Source organism: Zootermopsis nevadensis, unplaced genomic scaffold, assembly GCF_977971745.1.
Source record: "Zootermopsis nevadensis isolate Lab colony 2312 unplaced genomic scaffold, Znev_1.0 Znev_ptg000061l, whole genome shotgun sequence".
In the NCBI taxonomy this organism is placed as follows: Eukaryota; Metazoa; Arthropoda; class Insecta; order Blattodea; family Termopsidae; genus Zootermopsis; species Zootermopsis nevadensis.
The window spans coordinates 12,793,313-12,820,004 of NW_028259192.1; the positions used below are offsets into that span (position 1 = coordinate 12,793,313).

Sequence of the window (26,692 nt, forward strand, 5' to 3'; positions counted from 1 at the left end):
AATGGTGATGGGTTTGTAATTAATTTTGTAATTTTAATTGTAATTTTATAACAGTTGGTTATAGTGTTCCAGTGGAGGAATTTTAGCTTTATGATACTGCATAATGTGATTTTCCTTTAGAATGTGCTGGAATTACACTGATAAATTAGGCTTGTATAATTTCTAATAACTTTTCTGCCTGTGATGTTAATTTTTTGTGATTTCATTGATGGCAGTAAAGTACACAAAGGAACATTTTATAATTCTTCAGTTTTAGGATTGAATTGAAATGTATAGAAGAACTGAATTTCTTAAGTCATGTAGTGTATTGTTGTGGCAAATGAATTATCCAGCAGGTACTCTTACGTTGAACTTAACTGAACATTAATGTGAAACACTCCAAATCATATGTGATTTTTAATAGTACAGGTAGTTTGTCTTTCCACTAAAGGAATGGCTCTAAATTGTCTTCTCGCATACTTGTTCATTAACCTGTAATGTCTGGCCTTTATTTACATGACACATATGGGAAAACATTACACACTTCAGTTGAGGTCAGAATAACCAACATGAAATTAGGGTTCTTCAGTTGTAATTTTTATTAGCTGATCAAGAAGACTCATTGTAAAATTAGACCAAGAAGTTTATAGCAGAATTTGTGGCTGGAACTTGTTTTAAACATGTATGGGAGTGTATTAAAACTTCTGTTCATGTAAACATTGCTGTGTCTGGTTAGAAATCTGATGGAGACTAGGTTAAAGTTGATTACTGTTTGTTTGCCAACATATTGTAATTCTTTGTTATAGATAAAAAGAGTTATTTCAAATAAAATTTTAATGAATTTGTGAAGGGTTTTGTTTTTTGTTAGAAATTCCCTTATTACTTATAGTGTTGTTTGCTAGCATTTCTCTTCTGACTGATAGTGTGGTATTGGGAGAATTTTGTTTTCCAGAAATTAACATCTAATTGTTAGTGTTATTGTTTTGAAAAAGGCATTTTAGATATGTCTTTAGTGAAAATGTGGAGGGTTTTATTGTTTACTAGATATACCCTTACTGCACAGGGCCAGAGGATGTCCCTCAAGTAAGATCATCAACCCATGTGCCAGTGGGACCCTGGGTCCAGCCTCCAACTGTGCGTCCAAAGATAGCAGTCCTGAAGCATCAAGGCGAGGTAGTTCCTCTGTCCAAGTCTATTGTGGGACGAATGTCAGCTCACTGCTTAATTGATACAGCCCTTGTGATGGGGAGGAGCTTTCGTGTAGGCTGGGGTCAAAACAGTACACTGCTTACACTCAACACACGGAAAGCGGCTGCTGTTGTGCCACTCCGAGCTGAACTGTCTGACCTAAACATCTACACTTCTGGGCGGACCAAAGGCGATTGTTCTCAGTGTATTGTACAGAGGCTTCATATTTTTGGAGGAGGCAAAGACCCATCGACCAACTTCATGGTTAGTACTGTATAGAAACCCTAATATGTTAACAGTTTTTAAGATTAATTTCTGTATACATTATTTATAAGAGGGTGTTTGGACTAATACTTAAGTTGAATGCTACATTGCATGTAATATATTTATCTCAATAGCGTCAGTTACAGCACTAAGAACAAAGTCATGCAGCAGATCTCAGACATGAAAAAATAGAGTTTTGAATTATTTTGTTTGTGGAAGCACAGTAAATGTCATATTCATACAATTGATGTGAATTATCTGTCTGAGACAATAGCAGAAGCCCATGAAACAGTAGTATAATTTTTTTCTGTACTCTGTTTTGGCATCTTACACCTTCCCTCCCCCCTTTTATAGGAATGTGGGGCACGTTTCCTCTTATTGTTTAGTAGAGGGAGAGGGGATTGTTTATTTTAGGATTACATGTGAGTATTATAAATGGCTACAGTGTATGTTTAGGAACCATAACACATTTAAGGTACCTTTGAAAAAAATTTATTGTGCTGCTGTCATGTTTGAAAGTGTACACTTCAGACTTGTGTTATGTTCAATTCGACTGATGGCCTGTAATGTAATGGAACAGTGGCCTAAGTGTGGGATAGGAAAAGTTTCTGTTACAGGCATTTTTTTCTAGTATAATATTCGAGTGTAGAAGAATGGTATGGAATGCCATCCCATTTTTTAGACGGACCATAACTGTTGTAACTGCTCAAAAAACACTCTCATACTGGTACTGCTATAGATTCTTGAAGCAAGTTAATTGTCACAAAACACCAAAGGAAAGTAGAGTATATTATGGCTTCATTCATGTTTTGTTGATTGAAATTCAATTTAAATGTACATACATAGACTTAATACGTGCAATTATTACCAGTGGTAGATACGAATAATTTTTGTTTGTGCACAGAAATTGTCTAAGAAAAATATATGGTGGCTGCTCTGTTCACGTAGATCACATAAAACCTTCAACATCATAATTCCCAGGAAGTGGTGTCTGCTTTCCTTCACATCCAAACAGACACTAAAATTATGCAAGTTATTGATATATTTCTGAAACTTTTGTTAAGGTAATATTTTTAAACAATATGACATAAAAGTTTTCTTTGGCTTAAAATTTTAGAGTGGTAACTAATGAATCATTGGATCTCAAGGTTATCTTTCCATATAAAATATAGTAGTAACTTTTGTAAAATACATGCAGTTGCAAACAATAATAACAAATGTAACCCAAGATTCAGCCATATACTGCGCAAGTCCAGCTTAGTGACCTGTGTTGTTGTTGGTTTATAAACTTCAATTACCTAAATAAAACATTAACAACCCAAGATTTGTAAGATTATGAATGTATTCAGTAGGAAAGTAGACTATTATGAGATTGCTGGTTCTCCTTTATAGTATAATGGTAATTCTTAGTGTAGCCTTACATGTAAATAATATATCATAGATGCATTTTATATTGTCAGATTACTTTATTTTGATGTGATTCAAGGTTATTTATCTTCTGTTTATGTAATACAGGAGACACTGGAAGGTCATCTGCGCATCCAGCTACAGTATTGTGAGTTGAAACTGGAAGATGATTGTCCGCTGCTAGTCCCTTATACTGGAGTAGATGCCTTGCATGCTCATTGTGCATTGGCTGATCGGCTCAGTTTTAACCAAACAGATGCCCTACTTGCTTACAGCAGTCAGGTGTGGAATCTCTGTGTGGCACTGTGGGGTAATCTTCCAGATTTGGGTATGTGAAACTGCTATATGTATTGTGGTTTTGGATAAGTGTGTAAGATTCATTTATGTATTTACTAATTAAATATGTCAGGTAGCTCTAATGTGCTGAAAAACTGTTCATCTGTTATTGTGATTTCAGTTGTATGCATTTAAGATTTATACTCTTTGAGTTCTTTGGTTTTGAAGATTTCTGTCTTTTGGGTTGTTGCGCTGTGTAGTCTGGTCGATGTTCTTTGGTTTTAATTGATGGGATTTACAATTCATGTTTCAGCTTTATGTATTTTCACTATGTGACTTGTGTTTCCTCAGTTATTCTCTCAATTACATTCAGGGGCTTGACTCTTGGGAGTAGATTTATTTAGAAAATGTCTACAAATGTCATCTTTATATAATAATAATAATAATCCTAAATTTAAAATTCCCTAAAGTTCCCCATTATTTACTATTTTGGGTTATCCTACACTTGTACTCAAACAAAATAAATATTCAGCATTTCACAGCATCACAGTAAAGTTATTCATTCATTGATTTGTACTTATGAGTGACTGAGTGCAGTGAAATTGTATACTGATACAGATGCAGACAGTAGCAGCCATCAGACTGTTATGTTACGGAGAGAGGCAGTGAGCGAATGGCTGGAAGATGTTGTACAGCAAAGAGTAAGGCAGGAAACAGCCACACTGCTGGATGAATCTTCCAAAGCACAAGACAAGGAGCATCATATTCCAGCAATCCTCTCTCTTTTGTCTGGCAGAAAAGTACTGGAGGCTTGCGAGAAGACTCAGGATTGTGGTAAATAATGTTACGAAATTTTAAATGATTGCTGAATAATTGATTAGGTTCAGAACAACAGTGAAGCAGTTATGTACCAAATTTGATTTGTTCCAACCATCATACGGTCCAGTAGTATAAGTTTAAGATGATAAATCTTTCACAGGTGATCACTATACTTCGTTTCTGCTGGCACAGCTGAGCGGTGGTCCCGCAGCAAAGCAGCTGGTTCAACAGCAGTTGGCTAACTGGCAAGAGGTGCAGGCAGACTGTTACATCAACAGGGACAGGATCAAGTTGCTGCTGCTAGTGGCTGGCATTCCTCTCTTCAGTGGTACACAAGGCACTGTTAATGTCTGTGAAGGTTTGGACTGGAAGAGAGCCTTTGCACTGCACTTGTGGTAATTAAGAAACATTTTCCATATTTAACGCACGTGTCACAATTGTCAGAGTAAGTACATAGATATGTAGAGTGGGGGGAATGGTAATCAGATCAGATTACAAAATAATTGTTATATGGTTTAAAAGTGCTTCTAAAATTTACAGGATTTACAGTGAAACCTCAATGCATCGTTTTCGGCGGGGGTGGGAAATAAAAACGATGAATGCGGGAAAACGATAGATGCGGGAAAGCATTAAAAATTTAAAAAAAACAATGTTTCTCTTTCAAAGTTACTTCTTTTTACCAAAAAAGTCTTTAATGGACAACTGGTTTGTCGAAACTTTACGTTTTAGACCAAACAGAGCACTTTCCACGTTCAAAATGTTTTCTTCGTCACGTTCACTAATATTAAGCGCATAAAAGAACGACTTCACTTTCGCCAATGCAGCGTGTGCTTCGGCAAAACTCGGCAAAGCTTCGGGCTCGCATTCGTCGTTTTCCTCTTCCTCACCACTCCCACCCCCTTTGCGGACAATAACAGGAAGAATGGAAATACTATTACTGCCGAACTCAACGAAACGTAGCTGTAGAAGACCCTGAACCGCTGGAAACGAGATGAACCAGAAGAATGAAAAGTGCCGCCAGCCTTTCCTTTGTAAAAGTAAAAGTAAAGTTTGCCCCACTACACGCCATGTAGGCATTTGGGGTGAGAGGAGGTATAGCTCCTCTCTTCCTTGACCTCGGCACTAGATGGGGGTGAGTGGTCAGCATCACGCCCCGGCCGGCTTTACCCCCGGGAAAGGACCCCGGTACCCATTGTAGAGGAGGCTGGGTGGGCCCCAGAGCCGGTCTGGACGCAGAGGCTAGAGGAAAAATCCTCTGCCCCTGTCGGGGATCGAACCCCGGTCGTCCAGCCCGTAGCTAGTCACTATACTGACTGAGCTATCCGGGCTCATAGCCTTTCCTTTGTACTTGTAATAAAAGCATTTGTGAAGAAATTCACACTGCACATGCCATCTGGCATCACTGGAAAGAAATATGAGTGCACCCTAATTAAAATCGTAAAATTTCTGACAATGAGCACCAAGCCATTCACTCCAACTATCACCCCTGCACCACTGACCCTCATTCCAAAAGAATGTGCTGGTTGGGTGACATAACAGGTTACCGCTACTGTGTATTCCAAAAACATTGTGCGTCTTTCGGTATTAATTTATCTCTAAACCCAGCATTTTAAATTCTCAGAAACGATCATTGCGGGAAAATTGTGGGCCGGGACTAAGATTTTTGAACGATCGATGCGATAAAACGATAGTTTGAGGAATGATAGAAGCGGGAAAATGTAACATTATTTTATATGGGATGTATTCGGGACCGAACAAAACGGACGATGCATCCGGGAAAACAATAGTTCCGGGAACGATGGATAGAGGTTTCACTGTAGATGGTGAAGAAACATTGATGGAGTGATGTGATTGAGGTTTCTCAGTGCATTTGAAAAAGTGTGTAAATAAAGGCTTTGTGCTTGTTAGTATCTTTGTTGCTTGTACCATTACACATTAACCACTTCAGTCAGTTTATTCTTATGGGAATTTCATATTAAAATTATTAATATGATCACATATTTATTTTCATGTTGATAGATTACTATACTGTACAGTTATTAATGTATGAATAGAGCTGAAGTTCTGGTTTCAGGAAAGGCATTTTCTTATGAAGAGAGTCAAACATGGCAGGGATAAACCTGATTTGAGTTGTGTGTGTTTAGGTATATGTGTTCTCCTGTAGCATCTGTTACTGATGCTCTGCTGCAGTATGAGAAAGCATTTGGATCACCTGATTCAAAAGATGTATATGCGAATTGCCCTGATCCACCATACATGGAGGATGGCATAGAACCTGAAACAAGTAGTGGACAACCAGTGTGGGATCTGTGTTTCCACTTGTTCAAACTATATAGCAGTCGGTCACATCCATTGAACTGTTTGCTGAATCCTGCTACCCACACATCAGATCCACTGGATTACCGACTGAGGTAAGTTGCAAAAGTCTACTGGATTGCAGTGCATTGTAACAAATTGTTCATCTTAATTACATGCAAGAACAAGTAGTGTAATAACATTTATCTAAATTAAAGTGGATTTCATATAAAGGCCCTCCTAAAATGTGAATTTTGAGTGAAAAAATAATAGGACAATTATTCTTTATTTTAGAGGGATTTCAGGTTCTAACAGTGGTGAGTATGAAGATGGCTGCCTTCTGGGTTAATGTGCCGTGCGGTTTTGTAGAAGTTTGCTGACATTTCCTCATAGGTGCTTTTTGCCTTCATCATGAGGTCAATGATGATGGAGGCAACAAGGACCTCTGAAATGTTGGTAAACATGTACCAGACCACACGTTGCAACAATCCAAAAGACAGTCATCTTCATATTCATTATTTCACTTACCGAAGGATTTTTGCAGACTTTTGTATAAGATTCCTGTTTGTTTTCAGTTGGCTGCTACAGCAAGTTCTGAATGCTGTTGGTTACTCTCATATATCCGAGTACTCGAGTGCACTTGTTCATACAAGTTTTGCTTCCCAGTTAGAGAGCCAGGGTCTTTGGCATTGGGCCATTTTTGTTCTGCTTCATTTGAAAAATCAAAAAAGGTCAGTTATTTAGAATATGGGTAATGCAGTGCTAGTGACTATATTGTGCCATCGATTGGTCTGGGCCATGCCAAAATATGTTTACAAATTATTTTTATTCATCTGTGCACTGTGAAATCAAACAGAAAATATTTATGTTAACTTCATTGAAAAATAATAAAAGTTATTTAAGGTGGATTTTTACATAAAGTTTAAGTTGTAATTGTTAATGGTCCACTACATGTGTGGAACATGGGCTCATGTCATATGCCAGTTAAACATTTAATGTGCTAAAAAGTTCATTAAACAAAAAGAGTTTTGTAAATCCTTGAGAATCGTCCATGTGAACCACACATGACAAAAAGCTTAAGCTTAGACAATGTAATATCTAAATAATTTGATTTTCAGTCGTAAAGAAGCAGTGTTGAACATACTGGGACGTCATGTTGAATTGTCTAATAACCAGGCATATCAAGACAAAGAGAATTTTCTTCTAGAACAGCTCCATATCCCTTCCCAATGTATATTTGAAGCTAAAGCAACTCTTGCATCAGCTTGCAATAGGTTAGTATGGTAAAGTTGCTAGTTTTGCTGGTAGCAGCTTGAAGTAACAACTTTATTCTGTAGTTTATTGTTCAACATGGTGCTTTTTAAGAAATGTGTACAAAATTGTCATTGTTAAACTTAAACAAACATTACCTCTAGAAAGAGCTAAGTATAAATTGGGAGATAATATGAAAATTGATCGTTGTACCTGAGAGTGTGGACTAATTTTTTGTGGCCGAGCGTAGGGTCAGTTAATGGGCTGTTGTAGTAAGTCATGGTTGTGCGCCTATGGGTTCTGTGAAGGGTGGGGAATTTGTTGACTAGCTGAGTGCTTGTTACCTTATGAAGAAGGATTTTACTGCTTGAAGGTAAAGTTAATTGAAACTTTGTGCTTACAAAATGCAGATACATTATTGAAATTCCAACAGCTGATTATTGTAAGCAAAAGGAATTTTTGCAGTATTTTCCCCAGGTAAAATTAAAGATAACTCCCAATTTCTAGAATGAAATACTTTTATCCAGATATTCCACAAATGGTGCAGTAAGTCAACACAGTTGTAGAAATTAAGCTCTGAGAATTGTCATCTTGTAGTAGAGTGTGCAGTACCCTACAGCGAATGTGAATATGTAGAATGCTGTCATTATTTTGGATCTTCCTTTTTTAGTATTTTGGAACTGTTACTGTAAAGATTTATGATGTTGAATTTAATGCTTGAGGGTGGTGTTCTACTGTATTATTTTGGTATTAAATTTTTGAGAAGTTAGGCCACTGAATTGGAGGAAGGTGATATGTTACCTTCTAGATGTTCAGATCCGTAGCCCATTTGATGTATTTTTTATGAAGCATCATCTGGCATGTAACGGTTAGTCACAAGGTAGTTTCTGTCTCAACCAAAAGCCTATAGTTTATGTCAACATCAAAGTGGAAATATTTATGTACAAGTTTTGAATTATGTTAAATTTAAAGGTCCAATATAAAAAATTGTTGTAATTTGCATTTACCTACTACTCTGTACAGGCATAACGATGCAGCTTATTATTTGATCAAGGCTGGCCTTTGGACCAAGAGTCATGAAGTAATTATGGAATACATTGCTGCTGATGCAATAGTTAATGGTAAGAATGATGCTTTCTATCCTAGTTTATGAAATTTCATATTTACAGTAATTGCCAATTTTCTTGGTGACTTTTATTAAAACTTGTATGGGGTGTGTACGAAGTATACAGCATTAAGTTGTGTAACACTTTAAGTATGTAAATTAATTCTTGTTTTACCAAGATAATATTTTCACTGGGGCTCCAGTTGCATTTAGCTGTTCCTTGTCAAAAAAAGATAGAAGACATTCATATATCATTCAGCTCATAACTTTTTCCCTGTGTAGAGTCAACAATAGTATAAATCTTTCCAGACAGGGGGCTGTCTCAATTATCAGTTTATTTTCATGAACCTATGTAAAGAATGAATTTTTTCTGTAAGCATTATCAGTTAGAGAAGGTGTATCTTTAATAATAAGGAGCTGTCTTGTGATTAATGAGAACTTTGCAGTAAACTTAAACCACAATTTTGTCATGTGTAAGGTTCAAATTAACAGTTTGAGTTCAGCCTGACAGCTCATTGTACAAAAGGCATGGGCATCCTGCAGCCTTGTGGTTGACAGATGTTTGATCAATGAACACACGATTTTCTTCCAAATTACATATGTATTGTAAAATTTTTAAACAGCCATTCTGTGCCTTTTTTGTCAAACTAAAATAATTTCTGTGCTATTCGGTTTGCATTATGACATTGTTTGGAGAGAACCAAGATTGGTGTTTTTTCTATTGCATTTGCCCACCTGACCAACAAGTGAGGTGATGAGTTGTGCCTGGAGGAAGCTGAGGGGCATACTTACAGGTGAACATTTGGAAAGTAAACTGAAGCCAGGTGCCAGCTGGAGTGGCATTGCAAATATGTCAAATCACATGAACCTTGGTGCTTTACCATCTATGCAATCTTTGGATTTTGATGTCCTTTCTTTTTAATTGGTTGTTGCAGAGAACTATGAGTATTTGCATGAACTGCTACAGGCATTGGCTCCTGTAGAGAGGAGCAGTACAATTTCTGGGTGGAATAATAGGGGTCAGCTGCTTTGGGACTATTTGAAAATTTTAGCTGAAGTGGATGCGTTACTAGCCAGCCAAAACCTTGCTGCAGGGTACCAGCTGGAAAAGTTGCAGCCTCAGTTGAGTGGTTTGTGTGCACGAATAAACATGTTACCTTGCCCCACTGCCATGGACAGGTATGTGGCATTATGCTTCTTTGCAAAGTAAAACACTTTTAATAATGAAATAATTTCATTTGAAAGCTTTTTGTGTGTTTGTTGCTCTGTTGGTTTGAAATTTGAACAGAGACCTAATACCTTGACTATAAAATGACTTTAAATTAGACAGCTTCTAAAATTGTTTTATGTAATTGGACGAAACATATAATTTGGTACAGTGTTGTCCATTGGCCCATTTCTCCCAAGCAGCAACAGCATTGACTATTGTGATAGGTTTTCCTAACCCTTTCTGGGTGAAAGCTGGAATAAAATCCTTACATGGGACATGTCCACTTCCTTAATCCATTTTTGAGTTTCACCACACATGATCATCTCTTCTTATTTAATTCTAAATAACATTAGTGGTTGATTTAGAGTAATTAGATGTCACATAAACCAATCACCGATCCCCACAAATAGCACCAATATCAATGACTATGTGTGTTATGAGACTGCATGCTGCAAACATGTTGAGGTTCTTAAGTTTAGAAAGCAGAGAAATCTAAAATGTTATTATTTCATTATTAAAGTCAGTGTGAAATTGGTATCCAAATATGTAAACTTTGAATTGCTTTCACTGCCTTCCAGTAAAAGAAATGCAATTCTACTGTAATCCACTTTGTGTAAACAAAAATATAAATTTTGCTTTGTTTGAATGGCGTTATTGAAAGTAACAGCCTTTGAGTGTTTTTTTTAAAAATATGTATTCAATGCAAGGAAACCACCTATAAAATGAAATCCCTTAAATAAAATCTAACCAAAAATATGCTCTTTTAGAAAATTCAGACTAGTCCTACTGAATACTTTTGTTGCAGGTTATGTCAGTCAGAAATTGCCAAACGTACAGTCCATGTGGTACGAAATGTTTTGCTTCTGCAAAAGGGGGAAAAGGGTGTTTCACCACGTGTGTTAGCCCATCTGGTGACACAGCTTCCTCTACCTGAGGATTATGCACAGCAAGAACTGAGACAAGTGGTGAGCTCTTGTATGGCTGAGTTTACACCTCATTGAGAAGATAATGCTACTTTCAGTGTTGAAACGTTTCTCAGAACCTTCATCATTCAGAAACAAAGGAAAGAAAATAAACATCAGGTTACTCATATGCAGGAAAGTACTTCATATGATATATAAAATAATAGACAACTTCATTTTTCTATACCATTCTGTGCTGAGGGCAGTATATTAATTCTGCCTTAAAATCTCTTACATGGTACAGATAGTATTTGTTTTTATTATCAACATTTCACCAAAACTTAGTGCACCTGGCTTACACAGACAGCTGAACAAACTTGGTATGTGAACTGTTTCATATATGAAACAGTTATGTAAACGTATAAATGTAATTATTATGATGATACCTATCTGTAGCACAGGGATTTATTAATTTTTCTCCAACCCCTTTAATGGAGTCATTGCCAGAATGTATGGAACAATTGATGTGTCTTGAGGAAGAGGATGAGAATTTTCTCATGTGCATAGTGTTAAAATAGCCATTATAGTACATAGGAATGAAAGTTCATTGTTTCCATGGTTAAGATGGAATTCAGTTACAGTAGTAATGTTAAACAAATTAACTTTCTCTTCCAATACTGGAACTATGACTGAACGTTCATATATATCTCTTTGTTTTTAGTGGCAACAGCATCACTTACAAGCGCAGTTTTGAATTGTTGTCAGTATCCAGCAATTATAGCTGTGCCATGTTATAAGTTCCTTCAGTACTTTAATTTGTACTTTGCAGCAGTTGAAATTATGTGAATAAAATGGATAGTTTTTCCGTGCTTTTAACTATATGTACGTGGAGTATCAGATAATGAACATAGTTAATTTTTCTGTAATTTTGAATTCATAAGAAGACTGAATTATGATGTGTTCATCTGAGGAATATAAATGTAAGATATAATTAGAAAATGGTTCAGGGCATGATATTTTGAGACATACTAAACCTAACAGCACCAGAGACTTACAGAGGCATGAATTTTCTGTCCCACTTAAGTTTTTAGGTATGTGGGTCAGATATGCATGTGTTTTCTTTTGTTTGGTTTTAATGATAGTGCATGATTCTTACAATTGAATATTACTGTTTATATTCCTGTTATTAGATAGGCAGATAACCCTGCTGTTTCTGTGTTATATGGGTTGTTGTGGTTTAATCACAGACAACTGCAGGGACCATTCAGAAATTTCATTATGACCATGAAGGCAAAAAATCAATGTACTCGAGACCAAAATCTAGATTGATTTTTTATTATTTCTTTATTTTCTTAAAAATGTAGAATTAAGCAATGTTCTTGTGTACTGCCAAGCCTTGCATGAGTATTTAAGCAGATACACATCCTCATACTTTTATTTTATTTGTATAGAGTCATGAGTACTTATATTCTACATGTTATCACTAAATAACACTGATAGGTGACTCTTCCTAGATTTTGTAAATAAACAGTGCATTTTATTTACACAAGATGTAAGATGAATCTTTAATTTGAAGCATTATAAGGCAAGAAAAATTCCTTGTTCAGAGCCAGATTTTAAATTGATACCTTTAGGACTGATTATATTTAGATGTTGAATATATATGCCTTATAACTGACATACCAACATTTGTATTTATAAAAATTGGCATTGTACTATTTTTATGTAGTCTAGGAGGAGCAAAAATGGCATTATATTGTCACACAGTTCACTCACTGTCTTATTCTTCTGGTTATTTCATTGTCGAGAATGGCTAAAGGGATGAATCGATCTCCTAACCTCAATAAAATCTTCTCAGGAAAAGCAGCCGCTTCACTTGATTAAACTCTGCCAATGTTTTGAGGACCATCTCTTTCCTCATTTTCAAGGCTAGTCATGACGGAGACGGTCCTCAAAACGTCAGCAGAGTTTAACCAAGTGATGTTGCTGCTGGCCCAAGAAGATTTTATTAATGACATCCACCATAAAAGCTTCACATCATAGATCTCCTAACCTATTTTGCCAAATTGACCAAAATTGAAACTGAATAAGCCCTGAGTATACATAGAGCCTTGCCTTCATATCCATTATACATCTTCATGTTGTTCTTATCCCAGGTACACTTTATTTTACATTTTATTAAGTGGTATGGTTTCTGTATGATTAATATGTATTCATATGATTTTAAAAGTTGTTCATATGTATTGTTCCTGCTTTTGTACTCAGAAAGATAATGTATTTATGCTTGTAATTGTTGACACAGCACAGTAGATGCACACAAAATTTATAAACCAAAAGTGGTATTGGTGTATCTATGCAAACAAGATAAATACTGCAATTATTTGAACTTTATATATATGTCATTTCATGAACATAAATGATTGTAGAATATCAAATTATTTTTTTAATAACTTATATGTGATTTGTAGAAAGAAGATAGAAAACTGTTATTTCCAGGCAAGTATTTTGAGATCAAGAAATTGGGAATCTTCTGTGGTAGAATCAAACTTTTTGAAGTATTTTCAAGTGCTGGTGTAGAAAAACGTTGAAATTCACTGGAGATTGATATCTTTTGTGCCATAATCCTTGATTCTCTTTTTCCATTCCTCTGTTGCTTTTATATCTTTATCTCCTCTCTCTCCTATATTTCTTTCTTTTCACATCCCTTCCACATCTCAGTCTCTTTGGCCCTTTTCACCCTTCATTGCTACTGTATCCCTCTTTTTAACTCACACATAACACCACATTATCTGAACTTACCATATTCCTTTTTCACAAAAAACTAACTCCCTGGTAGCATAACCTGCAGGTCCAAAACTGATGACACCAAAGCCTGCAACCGGACTTGATCTTAAGCTAACTCCATCCATTTACCATCCTCACTGCCTGCCTCCCTAAGATTCATCTTTATATCCTCCCATTTTAGTCTGCCCAGTGCTCATTTTATCACAAACTCACTTTAAACAGGATGAGTATTTCTCATAAAAGTTTATTATTTAAAGCACCTGGTATTGTTCTCAGCTGTAATATAGCTTGCATTAAGTTCATAACAATATATATGGAATATTAGACTTACACATTGTAACAGTAAAGTGTTAGAATGAGAACAGACTGCACAACTGAAGTGACTTAAGTTTTAAAAATGTATTGATAAGTTCCTGATTATTGGCAGTATTCAACCAGAAGAATCAGTGGCCCACATTAAAACCAATGGAAGGTTCCACCATTTTGCTGACTGAAACAAAGTTATTTGAACCAAAATTTATTCAAGCTTAATGCCTTGCTGATTCAGTACAAATCGGAGGTGAGGTTGGAAGGTGTGTTAAAGCTTGTTTAAAACATACATTTTCACAGTTTGTACTGTTGCCTGTTATATCTGTTTACTTTTTTATGTTTAAATACAGTAAGAATCTAATGTTTTGAATGCTTGGATATATAATTTTCTTGTGTTTTGTATTAAATAATGGTCCAACTTTGAAACTGCATATATATGTGAGAAATCTATCAGCAGCATTATATGTGCTCTCCTGAAAAGGCAGGGTTTCACCTTTGATGAGCCTACTCATTGTTATGTCTTCTGGTATTGCTACATTACTTTTGCTCCTGTGGAACATACAAAACCACACAGACAATGATAACAACAAGATCAGGACATCAGCTGTGAATTCAGTACAGTGCTAAAACAATTGCCTGTTATTGCAAAGACCAAACATTCTTATGTAATAATTATAACTGGGTAGTGAGGGAGGGGAAATACAAGAGACAACAGCAGACATCTGAAAGATCTTTCAAGCAACCTCTCTTTGTAGATGATGCCACCTTTCCCAGTATTATTTCAGTTTTAGGAGTGGTGCATTGAATCATTTTTTGGTGCTGGCAGAACCACTTGTGAACAAAAAGGATGCTTGTTGGTTTCAGGTAGAAGTACATTAATAAGGCAACAGTAAATGGGGAATATGCAATTCCGATACATATAAGTATAAGAGTGAGACTCGCCCAGTTTGCCTACTCACTTTACTTTAAGTATTTATGAGGAACGGTGTATTAGTGTTTGTTTTGAATATAGAATGGAAGTGCGTTTACGTATTCAGATACAAATATAACTGGCCAAATATGGTTGTGTTTACCAGTTGCACATCGCGAAGATAAAATTTGTTTGTTTGAAGAGGATATGACAGACAAAACCCACAACTCGGAAAAAAGCTGTTGAGTTCGATTACCGATGGTGGTTTCTGTATTTCGGAAACCAAGCACGATAGAACAGCGCCAAGACCAAAGTTTGTTTTAAATAAAAGATTACACAGACAAAAACTACAGCCCCGTTAGGCTGTCCTGAGTTTGATTCCCGAAGTGTACTGTTGCCTGTCCTGCGTTCTTCCACATTTATTATTGCATCAGCACAGAGTACACCTTGAGCCAGCCAATGAGTAAGAGTTACTTTGCATTTGAAAATACGGTTTAGCCGAATTGGAATAATTACATAAATGTTGACAAAATAAATCGAGATGAAAAACATAATCTGAATATTTAAAATACACCTTCCTAATTCAGTAGAATTGCCATTTTATGTTTTACAAGTACAAATGCACAACATTAGTTCATCTTAAGCTAATTTTAAAACGTGACAACACTGTACAATGGTACGAAAATAGTTCACCGCTTTGTTTCTATTCCCTATATGCTCGAATAATGCAAGTATACTTATTTATGTGTATGTCAAATTAACGTATTTACGTAATATTTGTTGTTTCTCTCATATATGATAATTTTATATTGTATAATTCAGTAATATAAATAGAACTATATTTTACGCGCATGAACAATCTTTGGAACAATATAATCAGCTGAGCCTAAGAAAACACAGGACGCCATATTATTGTCAACTGTCAATTTTAAACTTGCTTGAAAGCAGCGCAGTTAGAGACGTGCTTTCCAAAATTGGCTGATTAGTGGGAAATTAGCTCCTTGGACGCATCCGGGTGAGCATATTTTGGTATTCTCTGTGATATGGATACTTTTGCTGTCTATTGCACTATCAGGTTGTGAGATTCATTGCATTGTGGATACCTAAACATTGCCTCCTAGTTCCATGCTATAACCGAGAATATTCAACGAACGTACAAAGTAAGTTTTATTATAAATGACACTAATATTGACCATTTATTACATCTTTTGGTTACTGTATATACAGTGTTAGACATGACTCCCAGGTCCTTTGTCTACTGTATATATTTATCTTAACATTCTTTTTACATTCTCTATTTCCATTTGAAACTATACCAATCTGTCTCATCTTTGCTATCCCCTAGTTTATGATTTATTCCTCCTCATATTTCCTCACTGACCATATCCATTTTGCTTTATATATGCTTGTAGTCCTATTTTCTACAATTTGACATTGTTTCTGCTAATTCCAATTTTGGGTCAATATTTGTCTACAAATTCCTGACTCCAACTTCTAGTTTCCTCACATCTCAGTATATGACTAGACTTCCTTTTTGTTTGCACATAGGGCACATCTGCTGCTCATGATTTCCCCTAACACTCTTCAGTCTTAAATACTCATTTTCCACCACCTTATACCTCGTCTTGCCACCTTAGTACATACTTCTATGTATAATTTTGTTTCCTAATGCGCTCCCCAATAGACTTATCTCATCCGCAATCTTTTCCAATATCAGAGGACTCTCTCCACCACTTTCTCCTTCCTGTTTGTTCTTCTCAGTTCTTTCACATTGCATTTGCTGCTGTGCTTGGCATTTCCATTATTTCTTTACAAAATGACTCATGAACTTCCCTTTTTCATTCCCTCTGTCTTCTAATTCCCTTATTATGTGATTCTGCTAGCTAATTTTACAGTGGAAAACCTAACAGATAGGTTGGAAAACCAAGCCATAAATTGGAGCAGGGATGACCAAATCCAATAACATTTCGGGAACCAGCCAACATTTATAAAATTCAGGCTTAAAGTGATTATTACCTAGTGGCAGGAATGTTTATTTTTCAAGTTAAGAGAGATCAGATTTTTGTGCTGGAAGTTTGAAAGTTGAATATATATATATATAGTAAAGTTCAGCATCTTTTATCCTTACATCTCCTACATAAAAACCCACAGATTAATATATACTTAATTATAATTTAACATGTTTAATATGGGTATCATCCTAAGTAGTGAGCATAGATCAACTGTATTTGAGAGCAGGGTGCTGAGGCAAATATCTAGAGCTGAGAGGGGAAGTGACTGTGGTATGGAGAAAATTTAATTATTAGGATATCATTCTTTATACTCTACACTAAATATTAGGTTCCCCAACAAAGTGAGGTAATGACTATACTTCACTTGGCTATACTTTTCCCTGGCAGTCAAGTTGGCAATGATGATACAATCAAGGAGGGTGAAATGGGCAGAACTTGTAGAATGCACAAAAGAGATAAGTGCATAAAACATTTTAGTCAGAAAACTGAAGTGAAGACGTGGGGAGACCAAGGCATGGGTGATAGCATGATATTGCATTTGGTTTTAAGGAATTAGGGTGTGATGATGTGAACTAGATCCAACTGGCTCAGGATAGGATCCATTGGCAGGCTGTTTAAAACCAGTAATGAACCTGTGGGTTTTGTAAAAGGAAGGGAATTTTTTGGCCAGCTGACTGCTCCTGAAGAAGGAATCTGCTCTGTGGGGTTAGTATGGATGTATAGCCAAGGACATATTATCTAAAGGCCTATTGAATGGAAAGTAATGCATCATCTAATGCATGTTATGTAAGAGGCAATGTGTTTACTCCTTGTTTTCTGTTAGTTGGTTATAGTCTGTTAGCATATCATTTGTAAGCTTTAAATTGGTATTTGAATATTTGAAATCAGTTTACATCCTCTATATTTTTGTGGTTGTTTATAAATGGTTGTGTTCTGTGAGGTTTAATGATTTTATGTTTTTTGGATGAAATGCAAACTTCAAAATGGTGGTTGTATTGTATTTTGTTAAATTGTGTGTATTCTGTCAAGGGTTTAAAGCTTGGGTGAAAGTGCAAGTTTTCAGAAAGTATGGTTTGACATTCTAATTATATAAATTTGTTAATTGTTTTTGGAACAGCTACATTTCAATTTTGAAATTGAAATTAGTTAATTAACTTACTCTTTCTTGGGAGGCTAATACTTAAAATTTGTTAAAAAAAAATGTATTTTTTTGTAGAATGTGTGTAGACATAGGTCTTTATGGAAATTTACTAAATGAAAGTTATTAATAATAACATGAAACATTGTCATTTTGTACTATTGCAGATAAAAGGCCTCATATTGGGCCATTCTTGAGGTGTAACTGGGGTCCAGTGAAGTGACATCACAGGAATGGACCAGGGCCAGCCGGATGCTATCCACCCCTTAATATCAAAGCTGAATGAGGCACTAGTTCTGGAGAACAAGTTCCAGCCTCATTTACAGCTCCCTAGTGTATCCCAGGTGAGATACCTACGCTGAGGCCTTTTTAGGCCTGTTTGCTACCTGCAAGGTGTTTATTGAAATCAGTATGTTTATCTCTGCATGAAGTAACATGAGAACAGATAAATCAATTTAATGAAATTTGATCTTTGAGAATTTTACAAAGAGTGGTTGAATCATATCAAATTTTTGTTTAGATTGGACAATTTAAATGATCACACTTCTTGAGAAAGTAAATATCTTTTGAGCTTATCTTATTATGGGTGCAGATGACATTTACGTTGATTACCACATGTTAATCAATCCAGATATTATTGAGTTATAAACTTAAATTTTATTTTGCTGTCATGCCATCATACTTTGTGTGAGATACCATGAAATTGGTGTTTTTCCCTTCTTTAGAACTCCTTATCCCAATTTACCACATTTTACTATGCTGTGTTCTTTGTAAACACTTTTATTCAACAGTGCACCATTCTGGAAATATAGCATTTTCTTACCCTTGTCCCTGCTGTTCACATCTCTACTGTGTCAGGTTTAAGTGGACTAAATGTTGCACTTTTTGGACTGTTTAAGGAAAAGCAAACATTCCATTTGAAAGAGGTCCTCTTTGTTCCTAATTATGACTTTCAGTGTTACTTAGAACTTGTTTTTATCCATTGTATACTTCAGGAATGAATAGATGTGTTGTATTGTACCCTGTTGGATGCAACTTCTTCTTCTTCTTCTTTTTTTTTTTTTGGGGGGGGGGGGTGTCAGATCTTACAAAATGTATGTATATATACTTGATATAAGTGTTTTCCTTTCTGAAACATTGTTCAGGAGTCTCCAGATCTGCTGTCTCTACCATAAATGGGTCCTAGCAATGCCCAGTGTTTTCTCTGTTGCTTTTATCGGGTTTTTCATCATGTCTGTAAAATTTGCTTGACTTTACTGTGCATTATGATGTATGCTGACAAGATCTGTGTGTATTCAGTAACTGTCATAGGACTAAATAATTTTGGTATAAGGTTTATTAAAATATGCAGTATGAAGGTAAAGAAAATAACTTAAGCTTGTGGTATGTAATATGACAGATATAAAGCTTGTTTGAGAGCTGAGTAAAATCTTTTCTGATGTATGCTACAAAATTCAAAGACTCATTTTTCACAGTCACATGTATGCAAGATGTTAAACATACTATCCAGTGTATGATAAATACTAACCAGCAACAAATCCAACCCACGCTTGACCTGAGGTTGTGAGGTAAATAACTCTTCCAGTACTTATTACATCTCAGTCTGAATAACTTTAAGTGTAGGCACAGTGACATCATAGCAGTCACGGCTGTTGAAGAATTTTATTTTTCCTTTACATTCTAAAGATGTGAATTTATTGCCATAGACTAGGTGAAATTATTTAAGATTACATCTGGCATGTGGACATGGTGGAAAGATTGTTGGTTTAGTTTACTATACAGGATCCATCTGAGATCACCACGGGTATCAGAGATGGATCTGCACATGTCCTACGCTGCCTGAAGGTGTGGTATGACTTGCCCTCAGATGTGCTGTTTGTTGCTGTCAACTTGATGGATCGGTTTCTTACCAAGATGAAGGTAATTATTTTATTAAGAGTCTCGCCCATGAACAAGTGTTCAGAACTTTGATGGTGGTCCACTTATGCTAATCCTTACTCATACCCTCCACCTCCTGCCTCAGTTTATAAATTCATGCTTGAACTTGCGTACATTTTTATTTTGTTTCAGCATGTTATGATGGTCATCCTCTATGTTTGAGATTTCCAATCATGGTCTATTCCAAACCCTATACAGCAACTACAACACATTTATTGTTATTTAATATTTAGTATTCTGACATTCCCTCACAAATTTCGCTTTGCTGACAAGACCCTGAAGGATTGTGAGTGGCATATTGATAAAGGGATGAGGTACGAGGTGCGATCGGAAAGTTTCCTGACTGTGTCAATAGAGGGTGAACCGGATGTAGTACGAGCTTCTGCCGCTAGGGGGTGCGGCCTACATTCATAGTGAATCAGTGTGCCAGCCGGCATCATCGAATTAGCATTTGTTTCTTAGTTACGGGCGTTTTGGTAGTGCATTACACCGACCCTCCTGCGATTTCGGAATGGCGGATTTTCATGAACAAAGAGAGTGCATCAAATTTTGCCAAAGACTTGCCAAAACGGCTACGGAAACCTATGAAATGCTAAAGCAAGCATTTGGGGAGTCCGCAATGGGTCGTGCACAAACTTTTGTGTGGCATTCACGTTTTAAAAATGGCCGAACCTCTGTCGATGATGATGAGCGTTCTGGACGACCATCTTCGAGCACAACGCCCGAAAATGTTACGAAGATTCGGCAGGCCATTCACGAAGATCGACGTCGTACCATCAACGACTTGTGCGACATTGTTGGGATAGGCTATGGGACCTGTCAGCTGATTCTAAAGGAAGAACTCCACATGCGACGCATCGCAGCCAAGTTTGTGCCAAGGCTCCTGTCTGAGGACCAGAAGCAGGATCGACTTCTCGTTTGTCAGGAGCTCAAAGATCTTGCCGGATTTAGCTCTGTGTGACTTCTTCCTCTTCCCAAAGATGAAAATTCAGATAAAGGGAAGGAGATTTGAGACGATAGAAGAGATTCAGGCAGAATCGCAGATGGTGCTTGACAGGCTGACAAAGAAAGATTTCCAGGGATGCTTCCAGGCTTGGCAGCAGTGCTGGGATCGTTGTGTTCACTCCCAGGGGAACTACTTCGAGGGTGATGGATGAATTTAATACCTGAGATAAGTGTACGGGTTTTTATAGGTGCAGTCTGGAAACTTTCCGATCGCACCTCGTAGAAATGTCATTGCTGTGCTAACAGTGATCCTCCTAGGGTCAATGTTCATGAATAACTCAAAGCAGGAGAGCATTATGGAAGTCTTTATAGAGTAGTGCCATAGTTGCTGTAGGCTGGCTCAAAATAAAGGGATATTATAACATTGTTATTGCATACTCACACACTGTTGCAGTAGCACAGTACATGGCTGATAAAGAAACAAACATTAATAGCAGAAGCCAACGGTTCAACGATTCCAACCACAGCCCACTATTTAGCATAATCCTGAGACCGTCCCATCCTCATAACCTATTGCTCTAAAGTCCATCTTAATGTTTAGTCTTATGAGGTCCAAATATTTTTATGACAATTTTATTTCCAGACACTTGTAATTTTATTCTTCCCTTGAAGTATATTTTAATTTGTCTGATTTTGCATGGCATTTAACATGCTCTGGATATTTGAATTTTGAATGGCAAATTTTTCATAATAACATATGGAGAACATGTTGCAAATAATTGTTACATGAATTTGAAGATTGTGATACACTTTTTTATGCTGCAGAGACCTTTTGCTGGAAGGTAACTTCATTACTATGAAATCTGGCTCTGAAAGGGTTAAGACTATGTTTTAAGATGGCTATCTTCTCAATTGTAGTACTGTGTACTCTTGGTAGATGTTTACCAACATTTCAGAGGCCCTTGCTGCTTCCATCACCAGGACAGTGATCCCCTAATGCTGAAGGTAGCAGGGACTTCTGAAACGTTGGTAAACTTCTATTAGACTACACAACTACATAATGCTACAACCCAGAAGACTGCCATCTTCATACTGTCATGAGAACCTGAAATCCTACTTAAAACTATATCCTCTTTGCTAATTTTTGTTTTAGGCACGTCCAAAGCACATGGCTTGCATTTCAGTGAGTTCCTTCCATCTTGCAACAAGGCAGGTTTACCAATACCAAAAGAGCTGTGGACTGGAAGATGTTGCACCCATCCCAGATACACGTGATTTAGTTGCTATCTCACAGTGCAAATGCACATTGGGAGATCTTACTAGAATGGAGGGCATTATCTCAAGCAAGTTGGACACAGAGCCAGGTTTGCTGCCTGTCACCTCTCTCACATTCCTGCAGCTTTTCCATGCACTCTTTGCTGCTGCAGCAGAGCGACTTGGTGTTGGTCCTCTTTATGCCAAGGTGGTAGCTGCTCCATCCCTTTGGCTTCGTTTGGAGATACTAGCCTGTGATGCTGCATGTGCCAACTTTCGGGCAAGTGAGGTAGCACTGGTGCTTCTCTGTACACAGCTGGATTCAGGAGTTGCAGAACTTGGCACCAGGCAGGACCCCAGTACTGGTGCTGAGATCATGCGACTTGTCAACTTCGCCATTGAACTACAGAAACTATGCAAGGTAGGTTGTGTGTTGGAATGGGATTGTGTTACATAGTTATGTAAGATTAGAAGTTTTCATGGTGATGTGAATTTTAATGCTGGTCTGTAGAATTTTGGCTTTGTCAACATTTTAGAGAAATGTGGCCTTTATCTTCAGGTCTAATAATAAAATTCTTGCTACCACCATTCAGTTAATGAAGAACATATTTTATAACGAGCAGATTGTGGTCAGAAAATGTGAAGGGAAGAGACAACTTAAGAAACTGGGGATAGATGAGAGGATAATATTAATATGGATTGTAAAGAAATAGCACGTGAGGATGTGGACTGCATTCAGTAGGTTCAGGATATGGCCCAGTGACAAGTTGCTTTGAACACAGACACAGCAATAAACCATTAAAGTAACTTCATGGAGAAGCATTCTCTTCAGAAGCTGGTAGTCACCCAAGTCATCAAAATATTTTCCATCATATGTGGAAGAAGCAGTAATTTGTAAGAGAACACAATATTAAATTGAAAGCATGTGAAAGGAAATAAAAATAAGATCTCTTTAGCTCCCCCCCTTTTTTATTTCCTCTCTACCCCCATTTTTTTCCCCTTTATTCCCATCCCAACAGACTGAAACCATGTGCCCATTACCATAGGTAAAGGTCCTTTTTAAACTGTAACAAAGTACAGAAAACTGAAATGATGTATTTACAAATTAAAATACGTTACAGGTGTATGTAGTGTTTTTCATAATTTTGGAAACAGTAGGTGTATTCACATTAAACTCAGTGTGGTGGTGAGGCCATTCCATTGTATGTCCATGATTCTGAAATGTATGAGGTCGCAGTTTTTCAAAATGAGAAACTTTTGCTGTTTCACCTGTAGAGAATTTAGTTCTAGTACTGAATATTTTTGCTGGGCTTAGAGATTCACTATATATTTATATATAGATTCCAGACAGCAGCTTCTTCTGCTGCCATGAAGTGGTTCTGTTGATCCTGGCAAGGTATAATGCACAGTGCCAGATGCCTCATCGCCAGCGTCTGGTATGGAAGTTGTCCCAACGTACCTTGCGGTATTTGCGGCCTACTGACAAGTTGACTTCCATTATGCCCACCATTGATGAACATGGACAGCTGCAAATGCCTGAACGTATCAGGTAAACAACAGTCCAAAAGTATTGCTACCTTTGAAATGGAGGAAGAAGAGAAGGAAGTTCAGAAGAAATTGTTCATTTTGTCATTAAACTTTCATAGTGGCCTTTTTCAAGGCAAGCTGTGCAGCAGATGTGTATCATTATAGGTGATTGAATGGTGATATTTAAGATAAGTTATACAGCTATAAGAATAGATATATTTATTAGTTGGTAAATATATATTATAAAATAGAATTTTTACTTAATACAGGATTTAATATTCCCCCCTGAGTATTTGTGCAGGACAATTTATGTTTAATCCAGACAAGACCGTAAGGTCATCTGCAAAGCCTACAACAATTCTTGAACAAAAACCTCACTTTAATATTGCAAGCCTGACTGTACTTTATGAGTCCTCATTAACAAATTTCTAGAATATATCACTCTTCAAGGCTGTAATAATCACACCACAAAAAACTAAACACAATTATTCCTAGCAAGAGAACATTTTTAACCCAGCTTTGGTTATTCTGTACATTTTTCCTCCCTATCACAACAGTTTTGTGGTATTTAGACATAGGCATGTGATTTATTTTTAGTCAGGAAATATGTAAATACTACTAAATGCTAGCAATCAGATTCATACAAGGTTTCTAAAGAAAGCCAATGATATACATGAGAATTTGTGCACAGTATATAATAATCCACTTTAAAGGAAATTTCCTATTTATTTTTTGACCTCTGTTTCTATATGCAGATCGGGCAGTATCAGCTCTGATGAAAGTTGGGATTCGGAGAAAGAAGAGGCAGCTGCAGAATGGAATCCACCACTGAACCCTGCTGAATGGACTGTTGGAGCTATGAATCCATTGCTAGAAGAGGATGAACATATTGCTAAAGATGCTTCATCAAAGTTCCTGCGTGACACTATGGCATCCTAATTCTGGAGGCTTCATCTTTTCTGTTAAATATTGGTACACTAATTGTCCATATATTCTTTGTGCTGTTGATATAAGTTCAACAAATTATGTGGAAATATTTTAAAATAGTAAAAAAAAAGTTACATAAAATGCTCATCAAAAAGTGTATGCACACAGTAAGGAATGTACTGTAAACAAAAGGTAGCTTCACTTGAAGTTCTGTCCAAGGCGTGTGAATCTTGTGTTGCATTTTCACAACGCACTGTGGGGGGGAGGAGAGTAAATCTCAAAACTTTAACAGTGGTGTTATACTAGTCAGTCTTGTTACCACGACAAGTTTTAATTTCATGTTGGCATTATTCAAGGCAAGCTGTGCAGCAGATGTATCATTATAGATGATTGAATGGTGATATTTAAGATAAGTTGTACAGCTATAAGAATACATTTATTTATTAGCTGGTAAATGTATATTACAAAATATAATTTTTGCTTTATGTAGGATTTAATATTCCTGCCTGAGTATTTGCTATTGTGCTACATCTGCTGTAAACCAAGAATTTTGAAACCAGTTGGCTTGGTTCATGAGAACACTGCCATTCATTGCTGTGAATGCATACTTATCTACTAAAGAAAACAGCTTTTATTAATAATGGATGTATACTGTGACAAATTTTGATTTGCAAGTTAATTATAGCATTTAATAATTGTGGTTCCAAAATCTTAGGTGGATATCTCAGGGGGAAAGAATGCATTGTTGCAAAGTATGCACCACTGCATAAAATAATAGGACCATTTAAAAAGCACAATGAACCACAAGAATGAAAAGTACAAATAATTATCAAATCGTGTGTAACAAAACTATTCTGTGAACCTTTGCCAAGATGCAAGCACTCTTGTTTGTTTGGTTAGTCACCTTAAAAACTGATTAACTGCTGCATGCTTTTAAGCATTTGGTGACCGTTCACTCCAAGAGCTTGTATTTATTTCTGTGCAACTGTCGGTCTTTGGAACTAAGTTTAATCCAACTATATCTTAGCCCTTTTGTTTACAAGAAGGATGATGAATGTGTGAAATGTTTAGTGTTCCAGAAAATGTATTTTTCCCTTTATAAATAAGGTAGCCTAAGTAGCAAATTCAGAAGTGCATGTACAGCCCTGGAAGTGAGATATTCCCAAACATTTCAGTATTGTACACTGCAATTAACATAATTGTTTTTCATATTATAAGTGTGTATGAAAGATTGATGAATGAGCTGTTCTGTATGAAGTAATGCTGAAGGCAATAGAATTTATTATTACTTAAATATGAATAAATTTATAGCTGTTACATGTGAATCTTTCATTTGATTTAAAAGTACACATAGCTAATTTTGTAGCTTCTTTCACTCTTGGCAGGCCAGCTGGCACTTCATTATTGAAAGCAGTGTGTGTGTGTATGTGTATACTGTATGTATTTGAAATTTTGTAATTGAAATTCAGAACTGTATGTGTGTTGAAATTTAAAGTATATAATATAAACTATATCATTCATGAGAGAAAATATAAGACTAATAAAATGTTATTTCATATTTATTCAGATGTTACAAATACCTTTTAAAATAATGTTTGCATAAAAAGCTGGATGCACTATTTGCAAATTTGGTTTGGGCAGCACAAAGTGCTTTGAACAGGAATATACAAGATGTAGTCTTGACATTGTGCGAGCTGTTTCAGCTGATACATGAAGAAAGAAGCTTGACTTTCAAAATTTACCTTTTCATGTGTTCATTTACTGTGTGAGAGAAACAAAAGGTTTCCAGAAGCAGAACATATAATGAAATTGTGCTGTGGCTTGAAAGTTTGATGTGAGTTACAGGTACATCTGAGACCAGAGAAAATAGATATTTTTCTCCAATGTAGCAGTCACTGGTGTGTTTTATATCAGTAAAAAGCAAAATTTGCAGAGGTAGAAGAAGAGCTTTATTTTTTACTTAATTAAGAGGTATCAATTTGATTTTATGGTATCAAGTACAGTGTGCCGGTTGACACTAAAACATACAGAAAGGCTTTTGGAATCCATGACTTCAGTGAAATGTATGATGTTTGCAGAAATGTTTTGAATGAAATGATGTAACATGGCAAACAAGTTTTGTCAAAGCCTTTTTAATACAAAGAGAAACTAGCATTTCAAAAGTACTGGTAACATAGTTAGGAGCAGTGATAAAAATATATAAGTTCAGACAGCAATAAAGCATACTGATAATTGTGAGTATGGTATGTTTC

General features: G+C 36.3%; 2 protein-coding genes across 5 annotated transcripts in view; both read left to right on the forward strand.

Moving 5' to 3' along the window:
- Nup98-96 (nuclear pore complex protein Nup98-96) overlaps positions 1 to 14,159 on the forward strand; it is a 36,991-nt gene extending 22,832 nt beyond the window's left edge. For both annotated transcript variants that reach the window (XM_022080189.2, XM_022080179.2), the window contains exons 21-30: positions 1,043 to 1,431; positions 2,947 to 3,166; positions 3,733 to 3,948; positions 4,094 to 4,328; positions 6,078 to 6,344; positions 6,804 to 6,959; positions 7,347 to 7,502; positions 8,503 to 8,600; positions 9,520 to 9,763; positions 10,600 to 14,159. In XM_022080189.2, coding sequence (XP_021935881.1) covers positions 1,043 to 1,431; positions 2,947 to 3,166; positions 3,733 to 3,948; positions 4,094 to 4,328; positions 6,078 to 6,344; positions 6,804 to 6,959; positions 7,347 to 7,502; positions 8,503 to 8,600; positions 9,520 to 9,763; positions 10,600 to 10,795 — 2,177 coding nt within the window. In that variant the 3' untranslated portion in view covers positions 10,796 to 14,159. The remainder of the gene's footprint in view (positions 1 to 1,042; positions 1,432 to 2,946; positions 3,167 to 3,732; positions 3,949 to 4,093; positions 4,329 to 6,077; positions 6,345 to 6,803; positions 6,960 to 7,346; positions 7,503 to 8,502; positions 8,601 to 9,519; positions 9,764 to 10,599) is intronic.
- A 1,404-nt stretch (positions 14,160 to 15,563) lies between these two features.
- On the forward strand, positions 15,564 to 26,678 carry CycG (cyclin G). 3 transcript variants are annotated; one of them, XM_022080200.2, is made up of 6 exons: positions 15,564 to 15,714; positions 18,017 to 18,193; positions 19,620 to 19,769; positions 21,886 to 22,407; positions 23,327 to 23,535; positions 24,269 to 26,678. In XM_022080200.2, the coding sequence occupies exons 2-6, from the start codon at positions 18,083 to 18,085 to the stop codon at positions 24,450 to 24,452; spliced, it is 1,176 nt and encodes a 391-aa protein (XP_021935892.1). In that variant the 5' UTR covers positions 15,564 to 15,714; positions 18,017 to 18,082; the 3' UTR covers positions 24,453 to 26,678. The 3 variants fall into 3 exon arrangements, with proteins under 3 accessions (XP_021935892.1, XP_021935924.1, XP_021935897.1); XM_022080232.2 differs by having other exon boundaries at positions 15,565 to 15,714; positions 19,632 to 19,769; XM_022080205.2 differs by lacking the exon at positions 15,564 to 15,714 and adding an exon at positions 15,723 to 15,859.
- Positions 26,679 to 26,692: the final 14 nt, after the last annotated feature.

Bases quoted from the DNA above. Each gene is read 5' to 3' on its own strand.
- CycG (XM_022080200.2), top strand. From the start codon at position 18,083: ATGGACCAGGGCCAGCCGGATGCTATCCACCCCTTAATATCAAAGCTG. The intron at 18,194-19,619 runs GTGAGATACCTA...TTGTTGGTTTAG, and splicing joins AGCTCCCTAGTGTATCCCAG to TTTACTATACAGGATCCATC. The intron at 23,536-24,268 runs GTAAACAACAGT...TTCTATATGCAG, and splicing joins CAAATGCCTGAACGTATCAG to ATCGGGCAGTATCAGCTCTG.